A 23,987-nucleotide genomic window follows, 5' to 3' on the forward strand; every position below is an offset into this window, starting at 1 on the left:
GAGAAAATCTGCAGATACTGGAAATCCAAGCAACACTCACAAAATACTGGAGGAACTCAGCAGGCCAGGCAGCATCTGGGAAAAGAGTACAGTTGACGTTCTGGCTGAAACCCTTCAATTAGGAAAAGTTAGGTGGGTTTGTATGTTTGCAGATGACATGAAGGTTGGTGGTGTTGAAGGTTGTCGAGGGTTACAATGGGACATTAACAGGATGAAGAGATGAGCTGAGAATTGGCAGATGGAATTCAACTGAGAAAAGTGTGAAGTGATTCATTTTTGAAGGCTGAAACTAAAGGCAGAGTTTTAAAGTTGTGAAGATAGAGCTTGGAACAAAGACCCAACGACAGAATAGTTAAATGAAGAAAAGCTGCTGGAACTTGCAGTAAAAGAGAAAGATTTATAAAGATGATAAGGAACACATTCTACACAGTCAGGAAGGTTCGCCAATGCCTCTACGTTCTGAGGAGGCTGAAGAGAGCTGGACTGTGCACTCACATCATTCTACAGATGAGCAGTAGCGAGCATCCTGACAAGCTGCATCACTGTACGGTACGGAAACTGTACTGAGGAGGACAGAAAGGCTCTTTGTAGTCAAAACTACCCAACGCTTCACCGACACCAACTGAAAATGGCCAGTAACACCATGAAGGATCCCAGCACCCTGCTCATGGACTGCTTGTCCGACTCCCATCAGGGAGGAGACTACCTACCATCCATGCCAGGACCACCAGACAGTTACTTTCCCCAAGAAGTAAGGCTGATCAACGCCTCCACCCACCACCATTACTTCATCATTTCCTGTCAGAGTCACTTTTGTACAGACACTCCATAAGACCAAAGGATATAGGAGCAGAATTAGACCATTTGGCCCATCGAGTCTGCTCTGCCATTTCACCATGGCTGATCCAATTTTCCCCTCAGCCCCAATCTCCTGCCTTCTTCCCATATCCCTTCATGCCCTGACCAATCAAGAATCGATCAACCTCTGCCTTAAATATCCATAAAGAGTTGGCCTCCACAGCTGTCTGTGGCAAACAATCCCAGAGATTCACATTTCTTTGGCTAAAGAAATCCCTCATCTCCATTCTAAGATTATGCCCCTCACTCCTGTGCCTAGCATCACTTTATAGACATACAATCTCTGTGTATAAGCTATCTTACATATTTAAATTTATTGCTTTCTTATTGTTGTGTTCTTTATCTTATTGTGTTTTTGTGCTGTATCAGATCCAGAGTAACAATTATTTCAATCTCCTTTACACTTGTGACATTAAACAATCTTGAATTGAATCTTGCATTACATCGAAGCATGCAGTGAAACGAGTGATTTATGTCAATGGTGAACACAGTCCAAGGATGTGCTGGGGGCAGCCCACAAGTGTCCTCACACTTCCAGTGCCAACATAGCATCCCACAACTCACTGACCCTAACCTGTACATCTTTGGAAAGTGGGAGGGAAACGGAGCAGGGAAAACGAATAAACTCCTTACAGACAGTGGCGGAAATCGAACCCGGGTCCCCGGTGCAGTACAGCGTTGTGCTAACAACTAGCTATACAAGACCTATGTTAGGCCATTGGCCAATGTGAAATCAGCAGTACAGTGTAATGCATTAAAAATTACTAAGTTACAAAGAGAAGTGTAAAAATATAAATAAGTAGCGGAAAAAGAGAGCAAAACGGCTTGGCGGGAATCATGGTCCATTCTGAAATCTGATGGCGGAGGGGAAGAAGCTGTTCATAAAAAAATTAAGTTTGTGTCTTCAGGCTCCTTGATAGCAGTAATGAGAAGAGAGTGCTGGATGATTCCTTTTGAAGACGTCCCAGATGCTGAGAAGCTAGTACTAATGATGGAGCTGGCTGAGTGAGCAAATTTTCTGCTCCTCAATTTCCTTCCAGTTCCATGTGCCTGTCCAAGAGTCTCTTGAAGGCCTCTATCACACCTGTGAACCACCACCCCAAGCACCCGTCACTCCCTATGCAAAGACCAACACTTTGTCGTTGCACTCTTTTGGTGGTGTTACACTTAATTCTGTATGGTTATTGGGTTACCATGTCCTGCCTGGTGCACTATGTAGTGATCTGTTTGGGATGAACTGAATGCAAGACCAGCTTGTTACTGTATCCTGATACAATGATAACCAATATCACAATAATCACATTGACCAGTTCCTGTTTCTTGTCCACCTTCTCCCCAGACACAGGCTTCTTGCACACTGAGCAATGGGACTGTGGAGAACAGTGTAAGGGCCCAGGATGGGAGCGAAGTCTCGTCGCAGGCTCAGCCACTGCCTCAGCCCCCAGCACCCGGTCCCGAGGCCCCCAACAGCCGGGGGAGCTGGGGGAGCAAACACGAGTTTCTGTTGAGCTGTATCGGGTATTGCGTAGGGCTGGGCAACGTTTGGCGTTTTCCCTACCTCTGCTACCGTAATGGAGGAGGTAAGCTCCCATTACCCACCCTGCCAGCCTCTGCATTTACAATGGCGTCCCTGAACCTGTTCTCTGTGTCTCTGACCCTGCTCTGTGTGTGTGTGTTTCTAACCCTGTTCTGTACGTGGTGTCACTGACCCTGCTCTGTGTGTGTGTGTTTTGACCGTCTGTACGTGGTGTGTCTGACCCTGCTCTGTGTGTGTGTTTCTGACCGTCTGTACGTGGTGTCTCTGACCCTGCTCTGTGTGTGTGTGTGTTTCTGACCGTCTGTACGTGGTGTCTCTGACCCTGCTCTGTGTGTGTGTGTTTCTGACCGTCTGTACGTGGTGTCTCTGACCCTGCTCTGTGTGTGTGTTTCTGACCGTCTGTACGTGGTGTCTCTGACCCTGCTCTGTGTGTGTGTTTTGACCGTCTGTACGTGGTGTGTCTGACCCTGCTCTGTGTGTGTGTTTCTGACCGTCTGTACGTGGTGTCTCTGACCCTGCTCTGTGTGTGTGTGTGTGTTTCTGACCGTCTGTACGTGGTGTCTCTGACCCTGCTCTGTGTGTGTGTTTCTGACCGTCTGTACATGGTGTCTCTGACCCTGCTCTGTGTGTGTGTGTGTTTCTGACCGTCTGTACATGGTGTCTCTGACCCTGCTCTGTGTGTGTGTTTCTGACCGTCTGTACGTGGTGTGTCTGACCCTGCTCTGTGTGTGTGTTTCTGACCGTCTGTACGTGGTGTCTCTGACCCTGCTCTGTGTGTGTGTTTCTGACCGTCTGTACGTGGTGTGTCTGACCCTGCTCTGTGTGTGTGTTTCTGACCGTCTGTACGTGGTGTGTCTGACCCTGCTCTGTGTGTGTGTTTCTAACCGTCTGTACGTGGTGTGACTGACCCTGCTCTGCGTGTGTGTCTCTCTCTCTGACCCAGTTTCTCTCTGTGTTTGTAGGCGTGTTTCTGATCCCATACTGCATTATGATGCTGGTGACGGGGTTGCCGCTTTTTCTGATGGAGCTCAGCCTGGGACAATACGGCGGGGCTGGTCCCATCACTGTGTGGAAGTGCTGCCCCCTACTGAAAGGTCCGTACATTGCGCTGGCAACAACTTTGGTGACTTCAAAAAAAGACCTTCAGATAGGCAGTTGAAAGTGAGGAACGTGGATGGACATGGTGCGAAGGCCAGTAGGGAGAAGGAATTAGTTTAGTTGGCCATTTGGGTTGGCACAGTTCTATGTTCAAAATTACAATAAGAATGCATACAGAATGTGCAAAAAGAGAGCAGAGTATTGAGGTGGTGTTCATGGACCATTCAGAAATGTGATGGAGGAGGGAAAGAGCTTTTCCTAAATTGATGAGTGTGTGTCTTCAGGCTACAGTACCTCCTCGATGGTAGAAATGAGAAGTTACAGTAACTATTTTTATAGTACAGATCTTTAGTATCACAAACCGAAACATTGACAATTCCATCCCCTACTCCACTGATAGACCTCAAGCCTGTGAGTTCCTCCAGCACATTGTTCGCTGATGTAGATTCCAGCATGTGGTACCCATGACACATGTCCAAATCTGCAGCCAATACCCACACCTGTCTCACTGAGCCCATCTCACTGATAAACCATCGATTGTCTCCGATGTCCACACCTGTCTCACTGAGCCCATCTCACTGATAAACCATCGATTGTCTCCGATGTCCACATCTGTCTCACTGAGCCCATCCCATTGATAAACCATCGATTGTCTCCGATGTCCACACCTGTCTCACTGAGCCCATCCCATTGATAAACCATCGATTGTCTCCGATGTCCACATCTGTCTCATTGAGCCCATCTCACTGATAAACCATCGATTGTCTCCGATGTCCACATCTGTCTCACTGAGCCCATCTCACTGATAAACCATCGATTGTCTCGGATGTCCACATCTGTCTCACTGAGCCCACCCCATTGATAAACCATCGATTGTCTCCGATGTCCACACCTGTCTCACTGAGCCCATCTCTCTGATAAACCATCGATTGTCTCCGATGTCCACATCTGTCTCACTGAGCCCATCTCACTGATAAACCATCGATTGTCTCCGATGTCCACATCTGTCTCACTGAGCCCATCTCACTGATAAACCATCGATTGTCTCCGATGTCCACATCTGTCTCACTGAGCCCATCTCATTGATAAACCATCGATTGTCTCGGATGTCCACATCTGTCTCACTGAGCCCACCCCATTGATAAACCATCGATTGTCTCGGATGTCCACATCTGTCTCACTGAGCCCACCCCATTGATAAACCATCGATTGTCTCCGATGTCCACATCTGTCTCACTGAGCCCATCTCATTGATAAACCATCGATTGTCTCGGATGTCCACACCTGTCTCACTGAGCCCATCTCACTGATAAACCATCGATTGTCTCCGATGTCCACATCTGTCTCACTGAGCCCACCCCATTGATAAACCATCGATTGTCTCGGATGTCCACATCTGTCTCACTGAGCCCATCTCACTGATAAACCATCGATTGTCTCCGATGTCCACACCTGTCTCACTGAGCCCATCTCTCTGATAAACCATCGATTGTCTCCGATGTCCACATCTGTCTCACTGAGCCCATCTCACTGATAAACCATCGATTGTCTCCGATGTCCACATCTGTCTCACTGAGCCCATCTCACTGATAAACCATCGATTGTCTCCGATGTCCACATCTGTCTCACTGAGCCCATCTCATTGATAAACCATCGATTGTCTCGGATGTCCACATCTGTCTCACTGAGCCCACCCCATTGATAAACCATCGATTGTCTCGGATGTCCACATCTGTCTCACTGAGCCCACCCCATTGATAAACCATCGATTGTCTCCGATGTCCACATCTGTCTCACTGAGTCCACCCCATTGATAAACCATCGATTGTCTCCGATGTCCACATCTGTCTCACTAGGCCCACCCCATTGATAAACCATCGATTGTCTCCGATGTCCACATCTGTCTCACTGAGCCCACCCCATTGATAAACCATCGATTGTCTCCGATGTCCACATCTGTCTCACTGAGCCCACCCCATTGATAAACCATCGATTGTCTCCGATGTCCACACCTGTCTCACTGAGCCCATCTCATTGATAAACCATCGATTGTCTCCGATGTCCACATCTGTCTCATTGAGCCCATCTCACTGATAAACCATCGATTGTCTCCGATGTCCACATCTGTCTCACTGAGCCCATCTCACTGATAAACCATCGATTGTCTCGGATGTCCACATCTGTCTCACTGAGCCCACCCCATTGATAAACCATCGATTGTCTCCGATGTCCACACCTGTCTCACTGAGCCCATCTCATTGATAAACCATCGATTGTCTCGGATGTCCACATCTGTCTCACTGAGCCCACCCCATTGATAAACCATCGATTGTCTCGGATGTCCACACCTGTCTCACTGAGCCCATCTCACTGATAAACCATCGATTGTCTCGGATGTCCACACCTGTCTCACTGAGCCCATCTCACTGATAAACCATCGATTGTCTCCGATGTCCACATCTGTCTCACTGAGCCCACCCCATTGATAAACCATCGATTGTCTCGGATGTCCACACCTGTCTCACTGAGCCCATCTCACTGATAAACCATCGATTGTCTCGGATGTCCACACCTGTCTCACTGAGCCCATCTCACTGATAAACCATCGATTGTCTCCGATGTCCACATCTGTCTCACTGAGCCCATCCCATTGATAAACCATCGATTGTCTCCGATGTCCACATCTGTCTCACTGAGCCCATCTCACTGATAAACCATCGATTGTCTCCGATGTCCACATCTGTCTCACTGAGCCCATCTCACTGATAAACCATCGATTGTCTCCGATGTCCACATCTGTCTCACTGAGCCCATCTCATTGATAAACCATCGATTGTCTCGGATGTCCACATCTGTCTCACTGAGCCCATCTCATTGATAAACCATCGATTGTCTCGGATGTCCACATCTGTCTCACTGAGCCCATCTCATTGATAAACCATCGATTGTCTCGGATGTCCACATCTGTCTCACTGAGCCCATCTCATTGATAAACCATCGACTGTCTCTGATGTCCACATCTGTCTCACTGAGCCCATCTCATTGATAAACCATCGATTGTCTCGGATGTCCACATCTGTCTCACTGAGCCCACCCCATTGATAAACCATCGATTGTCTCCGATGTCCACATCTGTCTCACTAGGCCCACCCCATTGATAAACCATCGATTGTCTCCGATGTCCACATCTGTCTCACTGAGCCCACCCCATTGATAAACCATCGATTGTCTCGGATGTCCACATCTGTCTCATTGAGCCCATCTCACTGATAAACCATCGATTGTCTCCGATGTCCACATCTGTCTCACTGAGCCCACCCCATTGATAAACCATCGATTGTCTCCGATGTCCACATCTGTCTCACTGAGCCCACCCCATTGATAAACCATCGATTGTCTCCGATGTCCACATCTGTCTCACTGAGCCCACCCCATTGATAAACCATCGATTGTCTCCGATGTCCACATCTGTCTCATTGAGCCCACCCCATTGATAAACCATCGATTGTCTCCCATGTCCACATCTGTCTCACTGAGCCCATCTCACTGATAAACCATTGATTGTCTCCGATGTCCACATCTGTCTCACTGAGCCCACCCCATTGATAAACCATCGATTGTCTCCGATGTCCACATCTGTCTCACTGAGCCCATCTCACTGATAAACCATCGATTGTCTCCGATGTCCACATCTGGCTCACTGAGCCCATCTCACTGATAAACCATCGATTGTCTCCGATGTCCACATCTGTCTCACTGAGCCCACCCCATTGATAAACCATCGATTGTCTCCAATGTCCACATCTGTCTCACTGAGCCCACCCCATTGATAAACCATCGATTGTCTCCGATGTCCACATCTGTCTCACTGAGCCCACCCCATTGATAAACCATCGATTGTCTCCAATGTCCACATCTGTCTCACTGAGCCCATCTCACTGATAAACCATCGATTATCTCCGATGTCCACACCTGTCTCTGAGCCCATCCCATTGATAAACCATCGATTGTCTCCGATGTCCACATCTGTCTCACTGAGCCCACCCCATTGATAAACAATCGATTGTCTCCAATGTCCACATCTGTCTCACTGAGCCCACCCCATTGATAAACCATCGATTGTCTCCGATGTCCACATCTGTCTCACTAAGCCCACCCCATTGATAAACCATCAATTGTCTCCGATGTCCACATCTGTCTCACTGAGCCCACCCCATTGATAAACCATCGATTGTCTCCAATGTCCACATCTGTCTCACTGAGCCCATCTCACTGATAAACCATCGATTGTCTCCGATGTCCACATCTGTCTCACTGAGCCCACCCCATTGATAAACCATCGACTGTCTCTGATGTCCACATCTGTCTCACTGAGCCCACCCCATTGATAAACCATCGATTGTCTCCGGTCCACATCTGTCTCACTGAGCCCACCCCATTGATAAACCATCGACTGTCTCTGATGTCCACATCTGTCTCACTGAGCCCATCCCATTGATAAACCATTGATTGTCTCCGATGTCCACATCTGTCTCACTGAGCCCACCCCATTGATAAACCATCGATTGTCTCCTATGTCCACATCTGTCTCACTGAGCCCACCCCATTGATAAACCATCGATTGTCTCCGATGTCCACATCTGTCTCACTGAGCCCACCCCATTGATAAACCATCGATTGTCTCCGATGTCCACATCTGTCTCACTGAGCCCATCTCACTGATAAACCATCGATTGTCTCTGATGTCCACATCTGTCTCACTGAGCCCACCCCATTGATAAACCATCGATTGTCTCCTATGTCCACATCTGTCTCACTGAGCCCACCCCATTGATAAACCATCGATTGTCTCCTATGTCCACATCTGTCTCTGAGCCCATCCCATTGATAAACCATCGATTGTCTCCAATGTCCACATCTGTCTCACTGAGCCCATCTCACTGATAAACCATCGATTGTCTCCGATGTCCACATCTGTCTCACTGAGCCCACCCCATTGATAAACCATCGATTGTCTCCAATGTCCACATCTGTCTCACTGAGCCCACCCCATTGATAAACCATCGATTGTCTCCGATGTCCACATCTGTCTCACTGAGCCCACCCCATTGATAAACCATCGATTGTCTCCAATGTCCACATCTGTCTCACTGAGCCCATCTCACTGATAAACCATCGATTGTCTCCTATGTCCACATCTGTCTCTGAGCCCATCCCATTGATAAACCATCGATTGTCTCCGATGTCCACATCTGTCTCTGAGCCCATCCCATTGATAAACCATACTGTTTCCCCTTGGCTACTTGCTGAGCTGCCTAAGAAGATAAAGAAGTCCTGCAGTCCTGCAATTGCTTCACCTTCCTGAATATCGAGGCTGATGTGCTCCCTCATACTCGGAGCCGAACCCATGATCCTATAAAATCTCAAACATTGGCTCAGATCTGGTGGCTATACTGAGGGAGGGTCACACTGTGGGAGGGGTGGTCCTGAGGGAGGGTCAGATTGTCGGAGAGATGGTACTGAGGGATTGTCACACTGTGGGAGAGGTGGTCCTGAGGGAGGGTCACGCTGTAGAGGGTTGATACTGAGGGAGGGTCACACTGTGGGAGGGGTGGTCCTGAGGGGAGGTCACACTGTGGGAGGATGGTACTGAGGGAGGGTCACACTGTGGGGGTGGTACTGAGGGAGGGTCACACTGTGGGAGGATGGTACTGAGGGAGGGTCACACTGTGGGGGGGGGGATGGTACTGATGGACGGTCACACTGTGGGAGGGATGGTACTGAGGGCGGATCACACTGTGGGAGGGGTGGTACTGAGGGAGGGCCACACTGTGGGAGGGGTGGTCCTGAGGGGAGATCACACTGTGGGGGTGATACTGCCTGCCCCACCCCTTTCCTGTTTCAGTCAAACCCCTTGATGGCCTCAGGATGGGTTTGAGCTCTCTGCAGTCCCTGTGTGTCGATGTGCAGTGCTGCTGGTGACTGGGACCATAATCACCTTCCAGCCTCGCTGTACCTCTGCTTGTGACCCTGACAGCCCTCTTCTTCCTGCTTTGCCAGGGATCGGAATCGGGATGTTGGTGGTGGCCTCCTTGGTCTCACTTTACTACAACGTCATTATTGCTTGGACCTTCTACTACCTGGGCAGCTCCTTCCAGAACCCTCTGCCCTGGTCGTGTGAGGCCCCGGACAACGTTCAGTTGTGCCAGGTAGGTGGTCTGTCCCTCCCCACTGGGACAATGGGACTTTCCGAGGAGAGTGAGCAAGGCCAAAGAGTGGGATTTCTGAGGTGAATGAGCGGGAACAGAAGGGTGGGATCCCGGGGGGTATGAGCGGGGTTGGGTGGGTAGGATTTGCAAGGGGAATGAGTGGGAATAGGAGGGTGGGATTAGCAGGGGAATGAGGGGGGATGGGTAGGTGGGATTCCCAAGGGGAACGAATGGGAATTGGAGAGTGGGATTCCTGAGGGCAGCAAGTGGGGACGGGAGTGTGAGACTCCCGATGGGAACAGAAGGGTGGGACTCTTAAGGAGAGTGAGTGGGGATGGCAGGACAGGACTCCTAGTACCACAGGGAGGACATCTCAGGTTCCAGGTCAGAGGGCAGAGGGGTAGACACAGCCCAGGAACAAACCTCTGGCTAAGAGAATACAGAGGGGTTTAATATCACAGACCTACGAATTGAAATTTGTTATTTTGTGGGACCAGTACAGTGCAAAAAATAAAATAATTACCATAAGATACAACAAAACATAAAAGTATAAAGCATGCAAAAATAGTGAGACAGTGTTCATGGGTTCATTGTCCATTCAGAAATCGGATGGCAGAGGGGAAGAAGCTGTTTCTGAATCACTGAGTGTGTGCCTTCAGGCTTCTGTACCTCCTGTCTGATGGTAGCAATGAGAAGTGGGCATGTTCGAGCTGGTGAGAGCATCGCTTGATTGTAGGATTTCAGTTGCAGCAAGAGGTTGAACGGGCTGGGCCTATCGTATCGCTGCTCCCTGTGCAGCTTCCATTGGTGAGGTCCGACGTAGACTGCAGGACCTCAGCTCCATCAGCCAAAAGCGAAATTTCCCGGTGCCAACCACTTTAATTCCTATCCACATTCCCAGCCCACAGCCTCCTTCTGCCACAAAGAGGCAACTCTCAGGTCGGAGGAGCAACACCTTGTATCCTGTCAGGGTAGCCTCAAACCTGATGGCATGAACATCGATTTCTCCAACTTCTGGTAATTTCTCCCCTTCCCCCTGCCCCCTCCCTCTACTTCATTTCCCCACTCTGGCCCCTTGCTGCTTCTCCCCACCTGTCTGTCAGCTTCCCCGGTTCCCTCCTCCTTCCCTTTCTCCCATGGTCCACTCTGCTCCAATCAGATTCCTTCCTCTCCAGCCCTTTCCCTTTTCCACCTATCGCCACCCAGCTTCTTACATTCTTTCCCCCTGCCTACTCACCTGGCTTCACCTATCACCTTCTAGCTTTTCCTCCTCTCATTGCCCTCATCTTCTTGTTTCCAGCATCTTTCCCCTTCCTTTCAGGTCCCAATGAAGGATCTTGGCCCAGAACATCGATTGCCTGACCTGCTGGGGTTCCTCCTGTGCTTCGTGCGTGTTGCTCTGGATTTCCTGCATCTGTTTGAAGGTGACAGTGTGTCAGGAAGAAGACTCAGTAGTGATGTGATGGAGATTTATGAGAGTCATAAACAGGCTCGACAGTCAGAGTCCAATTCCAGGTAGAAACGTGGAGCTAGAGGACGTGCTTCAGTAGTGTGAGGGGAAGTTTAAGAGATGTGCGGCTCAGGTTTTTGAAACCGACAGTGAAAACCTTTGTTTCCCAAGCCATCCTGACAGCTCACATCACTACATCAATGTGGGGCAAGTCAAACAGTAACAGGTTGCAGAATAAAGTGCAGTGAGATTAGTGCAAAATGCTAACGAGGTAGGTTGTCAGGCTGAGACTCCACGTTGTCCATTCAACAGCCTTACAGCAGAGGGGTAGAAGCTGTGCTTCAGCTTGCTGAAGCAGAAAGATTTCAGAGGCTGTTAGACAACATGCACAAGTTGTCTTCTTTTATACATTGGTTGTTTGGCAGCCTTTGTTTATGTGTAGTTTTTCATAAATTATTTATTTTCTTGTAAATGCCTGCATGGAAATGAATGGAGAACATTCCAACTGGCTGCATGACTGTCTGTCTGGGGGTGGTGGGCACAGAACAGGTTGCATCACTGGCTGCATGACTGTCTGTCTGGAGGTGGTGGGCACAGAACAGGTTGCATCACTGACTGCATGTCTGTCTGGGGGTGGTGGGCACAGGACAGGTTGCATCACTGGCTGCATGTCTGTCTGTCTGGAGGTGGTGGACACAGGACAGGTTGCATCACTGGCTGCATGTCTGTCTGGGGGTGGTGGGCACAGAACAGGTTGCATCACTGGCTGCATGTCTGTCTGTCTGGGGGTGGTGGGCACAGGACAGGTTGCATCACTGGCTGCATGTCTGTCTGGAGGTGGTGGACACAGGACAGGTTGCATCACTGGCTGCATGTCTGTCTGTCTGGGGGTGGTGGGCACAGGACAGGTTGCATCACTGGCTGCATGTCTGTCTGGAGGTGGTGGACACAGGACAGGTTGCATCACTGGCTGCATGTCTGTCTGTCTGGGGGTGGTGGGCACAGGACAGGTTGCATCACTGGCTGCATGTCTGTCTGGAGGTGGTGGACACAGGACAGGTTGCATCACTGGCTGCATGTCTGTCTGTCTGGGGGTGGTGGGCACAGGACAGGTTGCATCACTGGCTGCATGACTGTCTGTCTGGGGGTGGTGGACACAGGACAGGTTGCATCACTGGCTGCATGTCTGTCTGTCTGGGGGTGGTGGGCACAGGACAGGTTGCATCACTGGCTGCATGACTGTCTGTCTGGGGGTGGTGGGCACAGGACAGGTTGCATCACTGGCTGCATGTCTGTCTGTCTGGGGGTGGTGGGCACAGAACAGGTTGCATCACTGGCTGCATGACTGTCTGGGGGTGGTGGGCACAGGACAGGTTGCATCACTGGCTGCGTGACTGTCTGTCTGGGGGTGGTGGGCACAGGACAGGTTGCATCACTGGCTGCATGACTGTCTGTCTGGGGGTGGTGGACACAGGACAGGTTGCATCACTGGCTGCATGACTGTCTGTCTGGGGGTGGTGGGCACAGAACAGGTTGCATCACTGGCTGCATGACTGTCTGGAAGTGGTGGGCACAGGACAGGTTGCATCACTGGCTGCATGACTGTCTGTCTGGGGGTGGTGGGCACAGAACAGGTTGCATCACTGGCTGCATGACTGTCTGTCTGGGGGTGGTGGACACAGGACAGGTTGCATCACTGGCTGCATGTCTGTCTGTCTGGAGGTGGTGGACACAGGACAGGTTGCATCACTGGCTGCATGTCTGTCTGGGGGTGGTGGGCACAGAACAGGTTGCATCACTGGCTGCATGTCTGTCTGTCTGGGGGTGGTGGGCACCGGACAGGTTGCATCACTGGCTGCATGTCTGTCTGTCTGGAGGTGGTGGACACAGGACAGGTTGCATCACTGGCTGCATGTCTGTCTGGGGGTGGTGGACACAGGACAGGTTGCATCACTGGCTGCATGTCTGTCTGGAGGTGGTGGTCACAGGACAGGTTGCATCACTGGCTGCATGACTGTCTGTCTGGGGGTGGTGGGCACAGAACAGGTTGCATCACTGGCTGCATGTCTGTCTGTCTGGGGGTGGTGGTCACAGGACAGGTTGCATCACTGGCTGCATGTCTGTCTGGAGGTGTTGGGCACAGAACAGGTTGCATCACTGGCTGCATGACTGTCTGGAGGTGGTGGACACAGGACAGGTTGCATCACTGGCTGCATGTCTGTCTGTCTGGGGGTGGTGGGCACAGGACAGGTTGCATCACTGGCTGCATGTCTGTCTGTCTGGGGGTGGTGGGCACAGGACAGGTTGCATCACTGGCTGCATGACTGTCTGTCTGGGGGTGGTGGGCACAGGACAGGTTGCATCACTGGCTGCATGACTGTCTGTCTGGGGGTGGTGGGCACAGAACAGGTTGCATCACTGGCTGCATGACTGTCTGGAGGTGGTGGGCACAGGACAGGTTGCATCACTGGCTGCATGACTGTCTGTCTGGGGGTGGTGGGCAGAGAACAGGTTGCATCACTGGCTGCATGACTGTCTGTCTGGGGGTGGTGGGCACAGGACAGGTTGCATCACTGGCTGCATGACTGTCTGTCTGGGGGTGGTGGGCACAGAACAGGTTGCATCACTGGCTGCATGACTGTCTGGAGGTGGTGGGCACAGGACAGGTTGCATCACTGGCTGCATGACTGTCTGTCTGGGGGTGGTGGGCACAGAACAGGTTGCATCACTGGCTGCATGACTGTCTGGAGGTGGTGGGCACAGGACAGGTTGCATCACTGGCTGCATGTCTGTCTGTCTGGGGGTGGTGGGCACAGGACAGGTTGCATCACTGGCTGCATGACTGTCTGTCTGGGGTTGGTGGGCACAGGACAGGTTGCATCACTGGCTGCATGACTGTCTGTCTGGGGGTGGTGGACACAGGACAGGTTGCATCACTGGCTGCATGACTGTCTGTCTGGGGGTGGTGGGCACAGAACAGGTTGCATCACTGGCTGCATGACTGTCTGTCTGGGGGTGGTGGACACAGGACAGGTTGCATCACTGGCTGCATGTCTGTCTGTCTGGAGGTGGTGGGCACAGAACAGGATTGAAAGAACCTGTAGGAAATTGTAAATTCAGCCAGTTCCATCATGGGCACCAGTCTCCCCAACATCCAGGACATCTTCAAGGAGCAATGACTCACAAAAGTGATATCCATCATTATGGACCCCCATCGCCCAGGACATGTCCTCTTCTCATTGCTAACATCAGGGAGGAGGTACAGGAGCCAGAAGCCACACACTCAACATTTCAGAAACAGCTTCTGCCCCTCTGCCATCAGATCTCTGAATAGACGATGAACCCTTGAACACTAACTGACAATTTCTCCTTTTGCATGTCTTATTTAATTTAACTTTTTAAATATATATATTCACTGTAATTTACAGGTTTTCTGATTATGTATTGCAATGTACTGCTGCTGTAAAACAACAGATTTCCTGACATGCCGGTGATAGGAAACCTGATTCTGATCTCTAGGTAGTATCTGCTAACTTTGAGAATAATTTGTCATGGATGGGAAGGGAATGGAATGACGTGGACCGTGTCTGGGTGGATGGGATTAGTCAGATTGACATTATGCTCAGTACAGAGGTGACGGGCCAAGCTCGACATTGGGTGTGTGGGAAGAGGAATGGTGATGAATGAGGCGAGTTGCTGGTGAGGGAGTGAGGGGACGTGAACCTGGAGGGGCTGTGTTTAGTGACAGTTCTCACATTCCTCACAGAACCTAACATCTAACCAGAGTGATCTGAGTGCCAGTGAAGTCTTCTGGAAGTAAGTCCTCCCTGCTTTACTGCTTTACTCGATGGGAGCCTTGTCTCACTAGCTTTAAAAGCCTCTCACTGTAGGGTTATGGACTCAGAGTGATAGAGTATGGAAATAGGCCATTCAGCCCAACTGGTCAATGCTGAACAATGTACCCACCTCCCTCTGAACCTTTCCTACCCATGGACCTGTCTAACGGTTGTGTAACAGTATTATAGCCCCAGCGACCCAGGTTCAACCTGCAGCACCTTCTGTAAGGAGCTTCTACTCCGGTTTCCTCCCACAGTCTGAAAACCTATCAGTTGGTAGTTTAGTGTGTTGTGGGCATGCTACGGCGCCTATGTGCTCAGGGGAGGGGTTTGGGGCTTTGCTCCCCCCCCCCCCCCCCCCCCCCCCCCCGGTTGTGACACTTTGTCTGGTATCTTGGCAGTGAGCGGGTCCTGGGACTGACCGGAAGCACGGGTCTCGGAGACCCCGGCCCAGTTCGATGGCAGCTGGCTGTCTGCCTCCTGGCAGCCTGGGTCTTCATCTTCCTCTGCTGTCTGAAAGGCATCCGCAGCTCCGGCAAGGTGAGTCAGAGATGTAGTGATGATGGGAAGGAGGATGGGGGAGTGGGGGTTGAGGAGGAGATGGGAGGGAACAGGAGGAATGGGGGAAGGAGGGATGTCGCGGGTGGGTAAAAGCAGACAAAGGGGCCGTTGATGAGGATGAGGGGGTGTTGGAGGGTCAGTGAAGGGGCAAAGTGGGTTTGCGATGGGGTTGAGGTGGCTGACTGGCCCATCCCTCTTCCACCCCCTCTCCTATTACCCCTCTCCCACCCCTCCTATTCCCCTCTCGCACTCCCTCTCCTATTCCCCCTCTCCCACCCTCACTCCTATTCTCCCTCTCCCACCCCCTCCCTCTCCCCAGAGTGTTGAAGGAAGTGGATATGATCGAGGTATTTAAGAGGCTGTTAGACGTGTGAAATGCAGGAAATGGCAGAAGATAGAACTTCCTTTGGCCCACCATGTTGTGCTGACCTATTAACCTACTCCAAGATCAACCTCTCCCTCCCTCCTATACGGCTCTCTTAAATGTCCCTAATGTACCTGCCTGTACATCACCCCTGACAAGGCATTCCACACACCCACCACTCTCTGTAAAAAATCTGTCTCTGACATCCCCCAGTCACCTTAATCACTCTGGGATAGAGGTGCTGGCTGTTTACTCTGTCTGTGCCTCTCACAATTTTATACACTTCAAACTCATCTGATGAAGGCCAGCACACTGAACACCTTCACAACTATCCTATCAACTTGCTCAGTAACTTTGAGGGATCTATGTTACTCCATCCCTCCACACCACTCAAAATCCTCCACTTAGCCTGTACTCTGTCTTCAATTTCACCTTCCAAAGTGAATCACTCCACACTTTCCTGAGATGAATTCCATCTACCATTTCTCAGCCCAGGTCTGCATCCTGTCAATGTCACTTTGAACCTACAACAACCTTCTACAACACTCACAACTCCACCAACTGTGTGTCATTGATAAACTTACTAACCCACCCTTCCATTTCCTCATCCAAGTCATTTACAAAAACCAGAAGGAGCAGGAGTCCCAGAACAGATCCCCGAGGAGCACCACTGGTCACCAAACTCCAGGCAGAATGCATTCCATCTACAACCACCCTCTGCCCTCTGTGGGCAACCCAATTCTGAATCCACACAGCCAGGTTTCCCTGGATGCCATGCCTCCTGACTTTCTGAATGAACTTATCGTGGGGAACACCTTACTAAAATCCATATCCCCACATCCACTGCTCGACCTTCATCAATTAGTTTGTCACTTCCTCAAAAAAATCGATCAGGCTCATGTGGCATCACCTACCCCCCACAAAGCCATGTTGACTATTCCTAATCTGACTATGTTTCTTCAAATGCTCATAGATCCTGTCTCTAAGAATCCACCACAGACCAAAGGCTCACTGGTTTATAATTCCCAGTTATCCCTACTCCTTTCTTGAACAAAGGAATAACATTTGCCACCCTCCAATCATCCAGTGAGGACGTAAAAAATCATCACCAAATATGCAGCAGTCTCTTCCCATAATAATCTGGGGTATATCCAATCTAGCCCCGGGGGCTTATCTATCGTAACTTTTTCAGAAGTTCCAGCACATCATCTTCCTTAACATCGATACGTTTTACCAAATCAGTGTGTTCTCTGCTGTCCTCACAATCGTCAAGGTGCCTCTGACTGGTGAATACTGAAGTAAAGTATTCATTAATGACCTCCCCTACCTCCTCCAACTCCAGCCACGTGTTTTCTTCTCCATCGCTGATCGGCCCTGCCCTCATTCCAGTCATCCTCCTGTTCTTCACACATGTGTAGAACACCTTGGGGTTTCTGTAATCCTGTGCACCAAGGCCTTCTCATGCCCCCACCCCCCAGCTATCCCAAGTCCATTCTTAAACTCTGTCCTGGCTACCATGTAACTCCCTGGAGCCCTGTCTGATCCCTGGTGTATAAGATGATGAGGGACATTGATTGTGTGGATAGTCAGAGGCTTTTTCCCAGGGCTGAAATGGCTAACACGAGGGGGCATAGTATTAAGGTGCTTGGAAATAGGTACTGAGAAGATGTCAGAGGTAAGTTTTTCACACAGAGAGTGGTGGGGGTGTGAAATGCACTGTCATCGACTGTGGTGGAGGTGGATACAATAGGGTCTTTTAAGAGTCTCTTAGATAGGTACATGGAGCTTAGAAAAATAGAGGGCCGTGTGGGAGGGAAATTCTAGGCAGTTTCTAGAGTAGCTTACATGGTCTGCGCAACATTGTGGGCCGAAGGGCCTGTAATGTGCTGTAAATTTCTATGTTGACTCAATGTTCTTCAAATGCAAAATGATATGGATCATGTGCAGGCAGAAGGGATTAGTGTACAGACACCGAGGGCAGAGGGCTAGTTCATGTACAGACACCGAAGGCAGAGGGCTAGTTCATGTACAGACACCGAGGGCAGAGGGCTAGTTCATGTACAGACACCGAGGGCAGAGGGCTAGTTCATGTACAGACACCGAGGGCAGAGGGCTAGTTCATGTACAGACACCGAGGGCAGAGGGCTAGTTCATGTACAGACACCGAGGGCAGAGGGCTAGTTCATGCACAGACACCGAGGGCAGAGGGCCTGGTTCTGAGAGGTTGCAGCCAGCCTGTTACCACCTCACCGCTGGGCGCTGTCTCACTGTTTCAGATCGTGTACATCACTGCTACATTCCCCTACCTGGTGTTGATCGTACTGATTATCCGCGGAGCCACACTGCAGGGGTCCCTCCGCGGAGTCCAGTTCTACCTCAGTACCAACTGGAAGCGCCTGGGCAGTGCACAGGTAGGGAGCACTTGGCACTCTCACACACCACACCCAGGGGCCAGAGATCAGCGAGGAGCGCAGGAGAGTGGGGTCGTGCATCGTGGATGGATGCTGGGGATGGGAGTCACGGCATGGTTCCCAACTCACTGCCGAGTCAGGAGAGATCAGCCGCTGAGGGGTCACAGCCTGTCTCCATCCGCTGGGGGCACTCCACAAAGTTCATACAGAGGGAGAGCAGCGGGAGAAGAGGGGAAAGGAGGGAGGGAGAGAGTGAGGAGATTCAGTAGAGAGAGAGAGGGGGGAAGTGAAGAGAGAGAGGGAGGGGGAGAGTGGAGGGGAACAGAGAGGCAACAGGAAGGAAGAGGGTGAGGGGAGAGAGAGAAAGTGGGAGAGAGAGTGAGGGGTAATAGAGGAGAGAGTAAGAGATAGGAGGGGAGAGTGAGCGAGAGAGAGATGGATAGAATGTGAGAAAGAAAGAAAGACGGGGAGAGAGTGTGTGAAAGTGAGCCCATTCTGAACTCTTGACTCTCTCACCTACTGCCCTGATGTCATGATGCTGCCCCTCCCCTCATACCCCCATTAGTGTCCTTCCCTCTACTGTTGTTGGCCTCCCCGTGCCACTCCCTTCCCACCCCCAACCGATGTCCGTCGCCATGTCACTGAGCTTCCCGTTGTTTTCCTGAGGTGTGGAATGATGCTGCTTCCCAGATTTTCTACTCGCTGGGCATCGGATTTGGGGGCCTGTTGTCCATGGCATCGTACAACAAGTTCGACAACAACGTGGTCAGGTGAGAAGCCTTGGGTGCAGACCCTTCACAGGGTGGAACTCCCTCACAATCAGAGATCCCTTCACAAGGTGGAGATCCCTCACAAGTCAGAGATCCCTCACAGGGTGGAGATCCCTCACAGGGGGACATTCCTCACAGGGTGGAGATTCTTCACAGGGTGAAGATCCCTCACAGGGTGGAGATTCTTCACAGGGTGGAGATTCTTCACAGGGTAGAGATCCCTCACAGGGTGAAGATCCCTCACAGGGTAGAGATCCCTCACAGGGTAGAGATCCCTCACAGGATGGAGATTCTTCACAGGGTAGAGATCCCTCACAATCAGAGATCCCTCACAGGGTGGAGATCCCTCACATCAGAGATCCCTCACAGGATGGAGATTCCTCACAGGGTGGAGATCCCTCACAGGGGGACATTCCTCACAGGGTGGAGATCCCTCACAGGGGGACATCCCTCACAGGGTGGAAATCCCTCACAGGGTGGAGATCCCTCACAGGGGGACATTCCTCACAGGGTGGAGATCCCTCACAGGGGGACATCCCTCACAGAGTGGAGATCCCTCACAGGGTGGAGATCCCTCACAGAGCGGAGATCCCTCACAGGGTGGAGATTCTTCACAGGGTGGAGATCCCTCACAGGGTGGAGATTCTTCACAGGGTGGAGATCCCTCACAGGGTAGAGATCCCTCACAGGGAGACATTCCTCACAGGGTGGAGATCCCTCACAGGGTGGAGATCCCTCACAGGGGGACATTCCTCACAGGGGGACATTCCTCACAGGGTGAAGATCCCTCACAGGGTGGAGATCCCTCACAGGGGGACATTCCTCACAGGGGGACATCCCTCACAGGGTGAAGATCCCTCACAGGGTGGAGATTCTTCACAGGGTGAAGATCCCTCACAGGGTGGAGATCCCTCACAGGGTGGAGATTCTTCACAGGGTGGAGATCCCTCACAGGGAGGAGATCCCTCACAGGTTGGAGATTCTTCTAAGGGTGGAGATCCCTCACAGGGTGGAGATCCCTCACAGGGAGGAGATTCCTCACAGAGCAGAGATCCCTCACAGGGTTGAAATCCCTCATGCTGGAGCTCCCTTGCAGTGGAGTGTAAGGTAGGGTCTCCAGCATGCAGTCCCTTGAGGTGGAGATCCCTTTCTTGAAATCCCCATGTGGTGGAACTCCTCTGCGTGGGAGATCCCCAATGCTTTCCATAGCCAGAGCAGCCATGATGTTATTGACTGGTGGCGCAAGCTCGACAGGCCAGATGACTAATTCCTGCTCCCGTTTCTGATGTTATGAAGAACTTGAAGCTCTCAGTCCTCTTAACCTCACCACCGTTGGTGTAGACAGGCGCGTGAGCACCGCGCTGCCTTTTTTGAGACCAATGGGCACCAATACCTCAGTATCTCTGACAATAATAAACCAATTGTCAGTGACATCTCATGGTTGGACAGTGGGAAGAGCTGACCGCTGGCCAGATCTATCAGTAACCCGGGTCATCTCTGCCAGGGACACACTGGTCATCGTTACCGGCAACTGTATTACGAGCTTTTTCGCTGGATTTGCCATTTTCTCCATCCTGGGACACATGGCGTGGAAGAAGGGCGTGGAGGTGAGCGACGTGGCAGACTCAGGTGAGATAGTGATTATTGTCAGTCTTCAATGGAGAATCTGTGAGCTCCCTCCACACCGTCCAGCCACACACTCCCGGGGTCAGACACAGAGTGAAGCTCCCTCCATACCATTCCATCACACTCCCGGGGTCAGACACAGAGTGAATCTCCCTCCACACCGTCCAGCCACACACTCCCAGGGTCCGACCCAGAGTGAAGCTCCCTCCACACCATCCTATCACACTCCTGGGTCAGATACAGACTGAAGATCCCTCCATACCATTCCATCACACTCCCGGGGTCAGACACAGAGTGAATCTCCCTCCACGCTGTCCCATCACACACTCCCGGAATCAGACACAGAGTGAATCTCCCTCCACACTGTCCCATCACACACTCCCGGAATCAGACACAGAGTGAATCTCCCTCCACATCCTCCCATCACACAATCCTGTGGACAGACACAGAGTGAAGCTCCCTCCACACCCTCCCATCACACACTCCTGGGGTCAGACACAGAGTGAATCTCCCTCCACACCGTCCCATCACACACTCCCAGAGTCAGACACAGAGTGAATCTCCCTCCACACCGTCCCATCACACACTCCCAGGGTTGGACACTGAGTGAATCTCCCTCCACACCGTCCCATCACACACTCCCGGGGTCGGACACAGAGTGAATCTCCCTCCACACCGTCCCATCACACACTCCCGGGGTCGGACACAGAGTGAATCTTCCTCCACACCGTCCCATCACACACTCCCGGGGTCGGACACTGAGTGAATCTCCCTCCACACTGTCCCATCACACACTCCCGGGGTCGGACACTGAGTGAATCTCCTTCCACACCGTCCCATCACACACTCCCGGGGTCGGACACAGAGTGAATCTCCTTCCACACCGTCCCATCACACACTCCCGGGGTCGGACACAGAGTGAAGCTGCCTCTCTCCCATCCTGTTGACGTCTGAGCTGTCAAGGAAGCATGGCCACGGATGGGCAGGGGCCCGGGGTGTGTGAAATGATTGACAGTGTGGACTGCGTGTGCTGTCCATGTCCCAGACATGTTGTTATCTGCTCTCTTTGTCCACCTCAGGTCCTGGCCTGGCATTTGTGGCGTACCCAGAGGCCCTCGCTCTCCTGCCTGGCTCCTTCATTTGGTCGATATTATTCTTCCTAATGCTCTTCACTCTTGGCATCGATACTCTGGTAATAAACACCGTCAGTTCCTGTGGATAAATGCCTATGGACCAGCGCTGGACTTCCCAGTCTGATCCTGTCCGTCTTCCTCTCTCCACTCTTGCCCTCAGGGGGGAAATTGCGGAGACCCTTCTCGAGATATTTGCTCTGTCGTTAGCCACTGGCAAATTTCCTGAAGACTGGAGAGTGGCTAATATTGTTCCATTGTTCAATAAGGTCCCTTTATGGCAGGGAAAGGATGGTTGGGTGAAGGAACCATGGTTGACAAGAGATGTGGAACATCTAGTCAAGAGGAAGTAAGAAGCCTACTTAAGGTTTAGGAAGCAGGGATCAGACAGGGATCCAGAGAGTTACATGGACAGAGCTCAAGAATGGACGTAGGAGAGTTGGGGGTGGGGGGGGGGGGGCAGGCATGAGAAGGCCTCGGTGCACTGGATTATGGAAAACAACCAAAGCATTTTAGAGGTATGTATAGACTAGAGTGAATGTAGGGGCGACCAGGGATAGAAGGGGAAACCCGTGCCTGGAGGAGGTAGGGGAGGTCATTAATGAATACTTTACTTCAGTATTCACCAGTGAGAGGCACCTTGACAATTGTGAGGACAGCAGAGAACACACTGATATGGTAAAACATATCGATGTTAAGGAAGATGATGTGCTGGAACTTCTGGAAGACTTTGGGATACCCAAGTCCCCGTGGCTGGAAGAGATATAGCCCAGGTTACTACGGGAGGAGATTGCTGCTGGCAATGATCTTTACATCCTCACTGGCCACAGTAGTAGTACCGGATGACTGGATGTGGAAAATGTCATTCCTTTTTCAAGAAAGGCAGTAGGGCTAATCCTGGGAATTCTAGACCAGTGAGTCTTTGGTCTATGGTGACTCACAGACAGACACATAGATGATAGAGAAACACTGTAAGACCATAAGATGCAGGAGCAGACTGAGGCCATTTAGTCTACTGAGTCCGCTTCACCACTTTATCATGGCCGAATCCTTTTTCCTCTCAGCCCCAGTCGCCTGCCTTCTCCCCGTATCTGTTCATGCGACTATTCAAGAATCTAATAGAGGGTTATGTAGGAGGGAAGGGTTAGATTGATTTTGCAGTAGGTTAAAAGGTTGGCACAAAATTGTGGGCTGAAGGGCCTGTACTGTTCTATGTTCTAAGTGCAGAGGATAGACAAGCTGTTGCAAATGCAGAGGGACTCCCATGGGTGATTTTAATTTTCATGTGGATTTCACAGAGTTGACCAGCTCATGTTAGAAGAGAAGTGAAATTTCCAAAGTGGGTCAGAATAGTTTGCAGAAGTTATTAAACTGAGTTGTGAATCAGTGTATGGGCTGAACCAACAACCCCTCCCCCCCATCTGAAGTAAGTGTGGCAATATCAAAAGTTCATCTTTATTGTACAGGAGGTAAATTGAATTATTGGTTTATTCCTGTCCCATGTTCTGAGAGAACTTCGTCTCAGTCTGGAGACCCTCATCCAGGTCTGGAGATCTTTGTCCAGGTCTGGAGACCCTCATCCGGGTCTGGAGATCTTTGTCCAGGTCTGGAGACCCTTGTCCAGGTCTGGAGATCTTTGTCCAGGTCTGGAGATCCTCATCCAGGTCTGGAGATCTTTGTCTAGGTCTGGAGACCCTCATCTGGGTCTGGAGATCTTTGTCCAGGTCTGGAGACCCTCATCCAGGTCTGGAGATCTTTGTCCAGGTCTGGAGACCCTCATCCGGGTCTGGAGATCTTTGTCCAGGTCTGGAGACCCTCATCCGGGTCTGGAGATCTTTGTCCAGGTCTGGAGAACACATTTCAGGAGGGCAGCGTTGGTTTATTGGTTTATTATTGCCCCATGTACTGAGAGACAGTCAGATACTTGTCTTGCATATTGTTCACACAGCGCATTGAGGTAGAACAAGGTAAAACAATAACAATACAGAATAAATTGTTGCAGTTACAGCGTAAGTGCAGTGTAGGTAGACAAAAGGGTACAAAGTTATAATGAGGTAGATAGTCAGGTCACGACTCCGTACTAGGGACCCTTCAATGGTCTTATAACAGTGAGAAGAAGCTGACCTGAGCCTGGTGG

At 51.0% G+C, this 23,987-nt stretch overlaps 1 protein-coding gene across 1 annotated transcript in view; it reads left to right on the forward strand.

Annotated features, from left to right (window-relative positions):
- The window catches only part of slc6a7 (solute carrier family 6 member 7), a 92,184-nt gene that overhangs the window by 40,705 nt on the left and 27,492 nt on the right, over window positions 1-23,987 (forward strand). The window contains exons 2-10 of the mRNA XM_073044423.1: window positions 2,198-2,438; window positions 3,358-3,489; window positions 9,554-9,702; window positions 14,919-14,968; window positions 15,390-15,528; window positions 18,190-18,324; window positions 18,991-19,094; window positions 20,599-20,718; window positions 21,795-21,912. Of these exons, the coding sequence (XP_072900524.1) occupies window positions 2,198-2,438; window positions 3,358-3,489; window positions 9,554-9,702; window positions 14,919-14,968; window positions 15,390-15,528; window positions 18,190-18,324; window positions 18,991-19,094; window positions 20,599-20,718; window positions 21,795-21,912 (1,188 nt within the window). The remainder of the gene's footprint in view (window positions 1-2,197; window positions 2,439-3,357; window positions 3,490-9,553; window positions 9,703-14,918; window positions 14,969-15,389; window positions 15,529-18,189; window positions 18,325-18,990; window positions 19,095-20,598; window positions 20,719-21,794; window positions 21,913-23,987) is intronic.

The sequence above is a fragment of the Hemitrygon akajei genome, chromosome 4 (genome assembly GCF_048418815.1).
Source record: "Hemitrygon akajei chromosome 4, sHemAka1.3, whole genome shotgun sequence".
Classification (NCBI taxonomy): Eukaryota; Metazoa; Chordata; class Chondrichthyes; order Myliobatiformes; family Dasyatidae; genus Hemitrygon; species Hemitrygon akajei.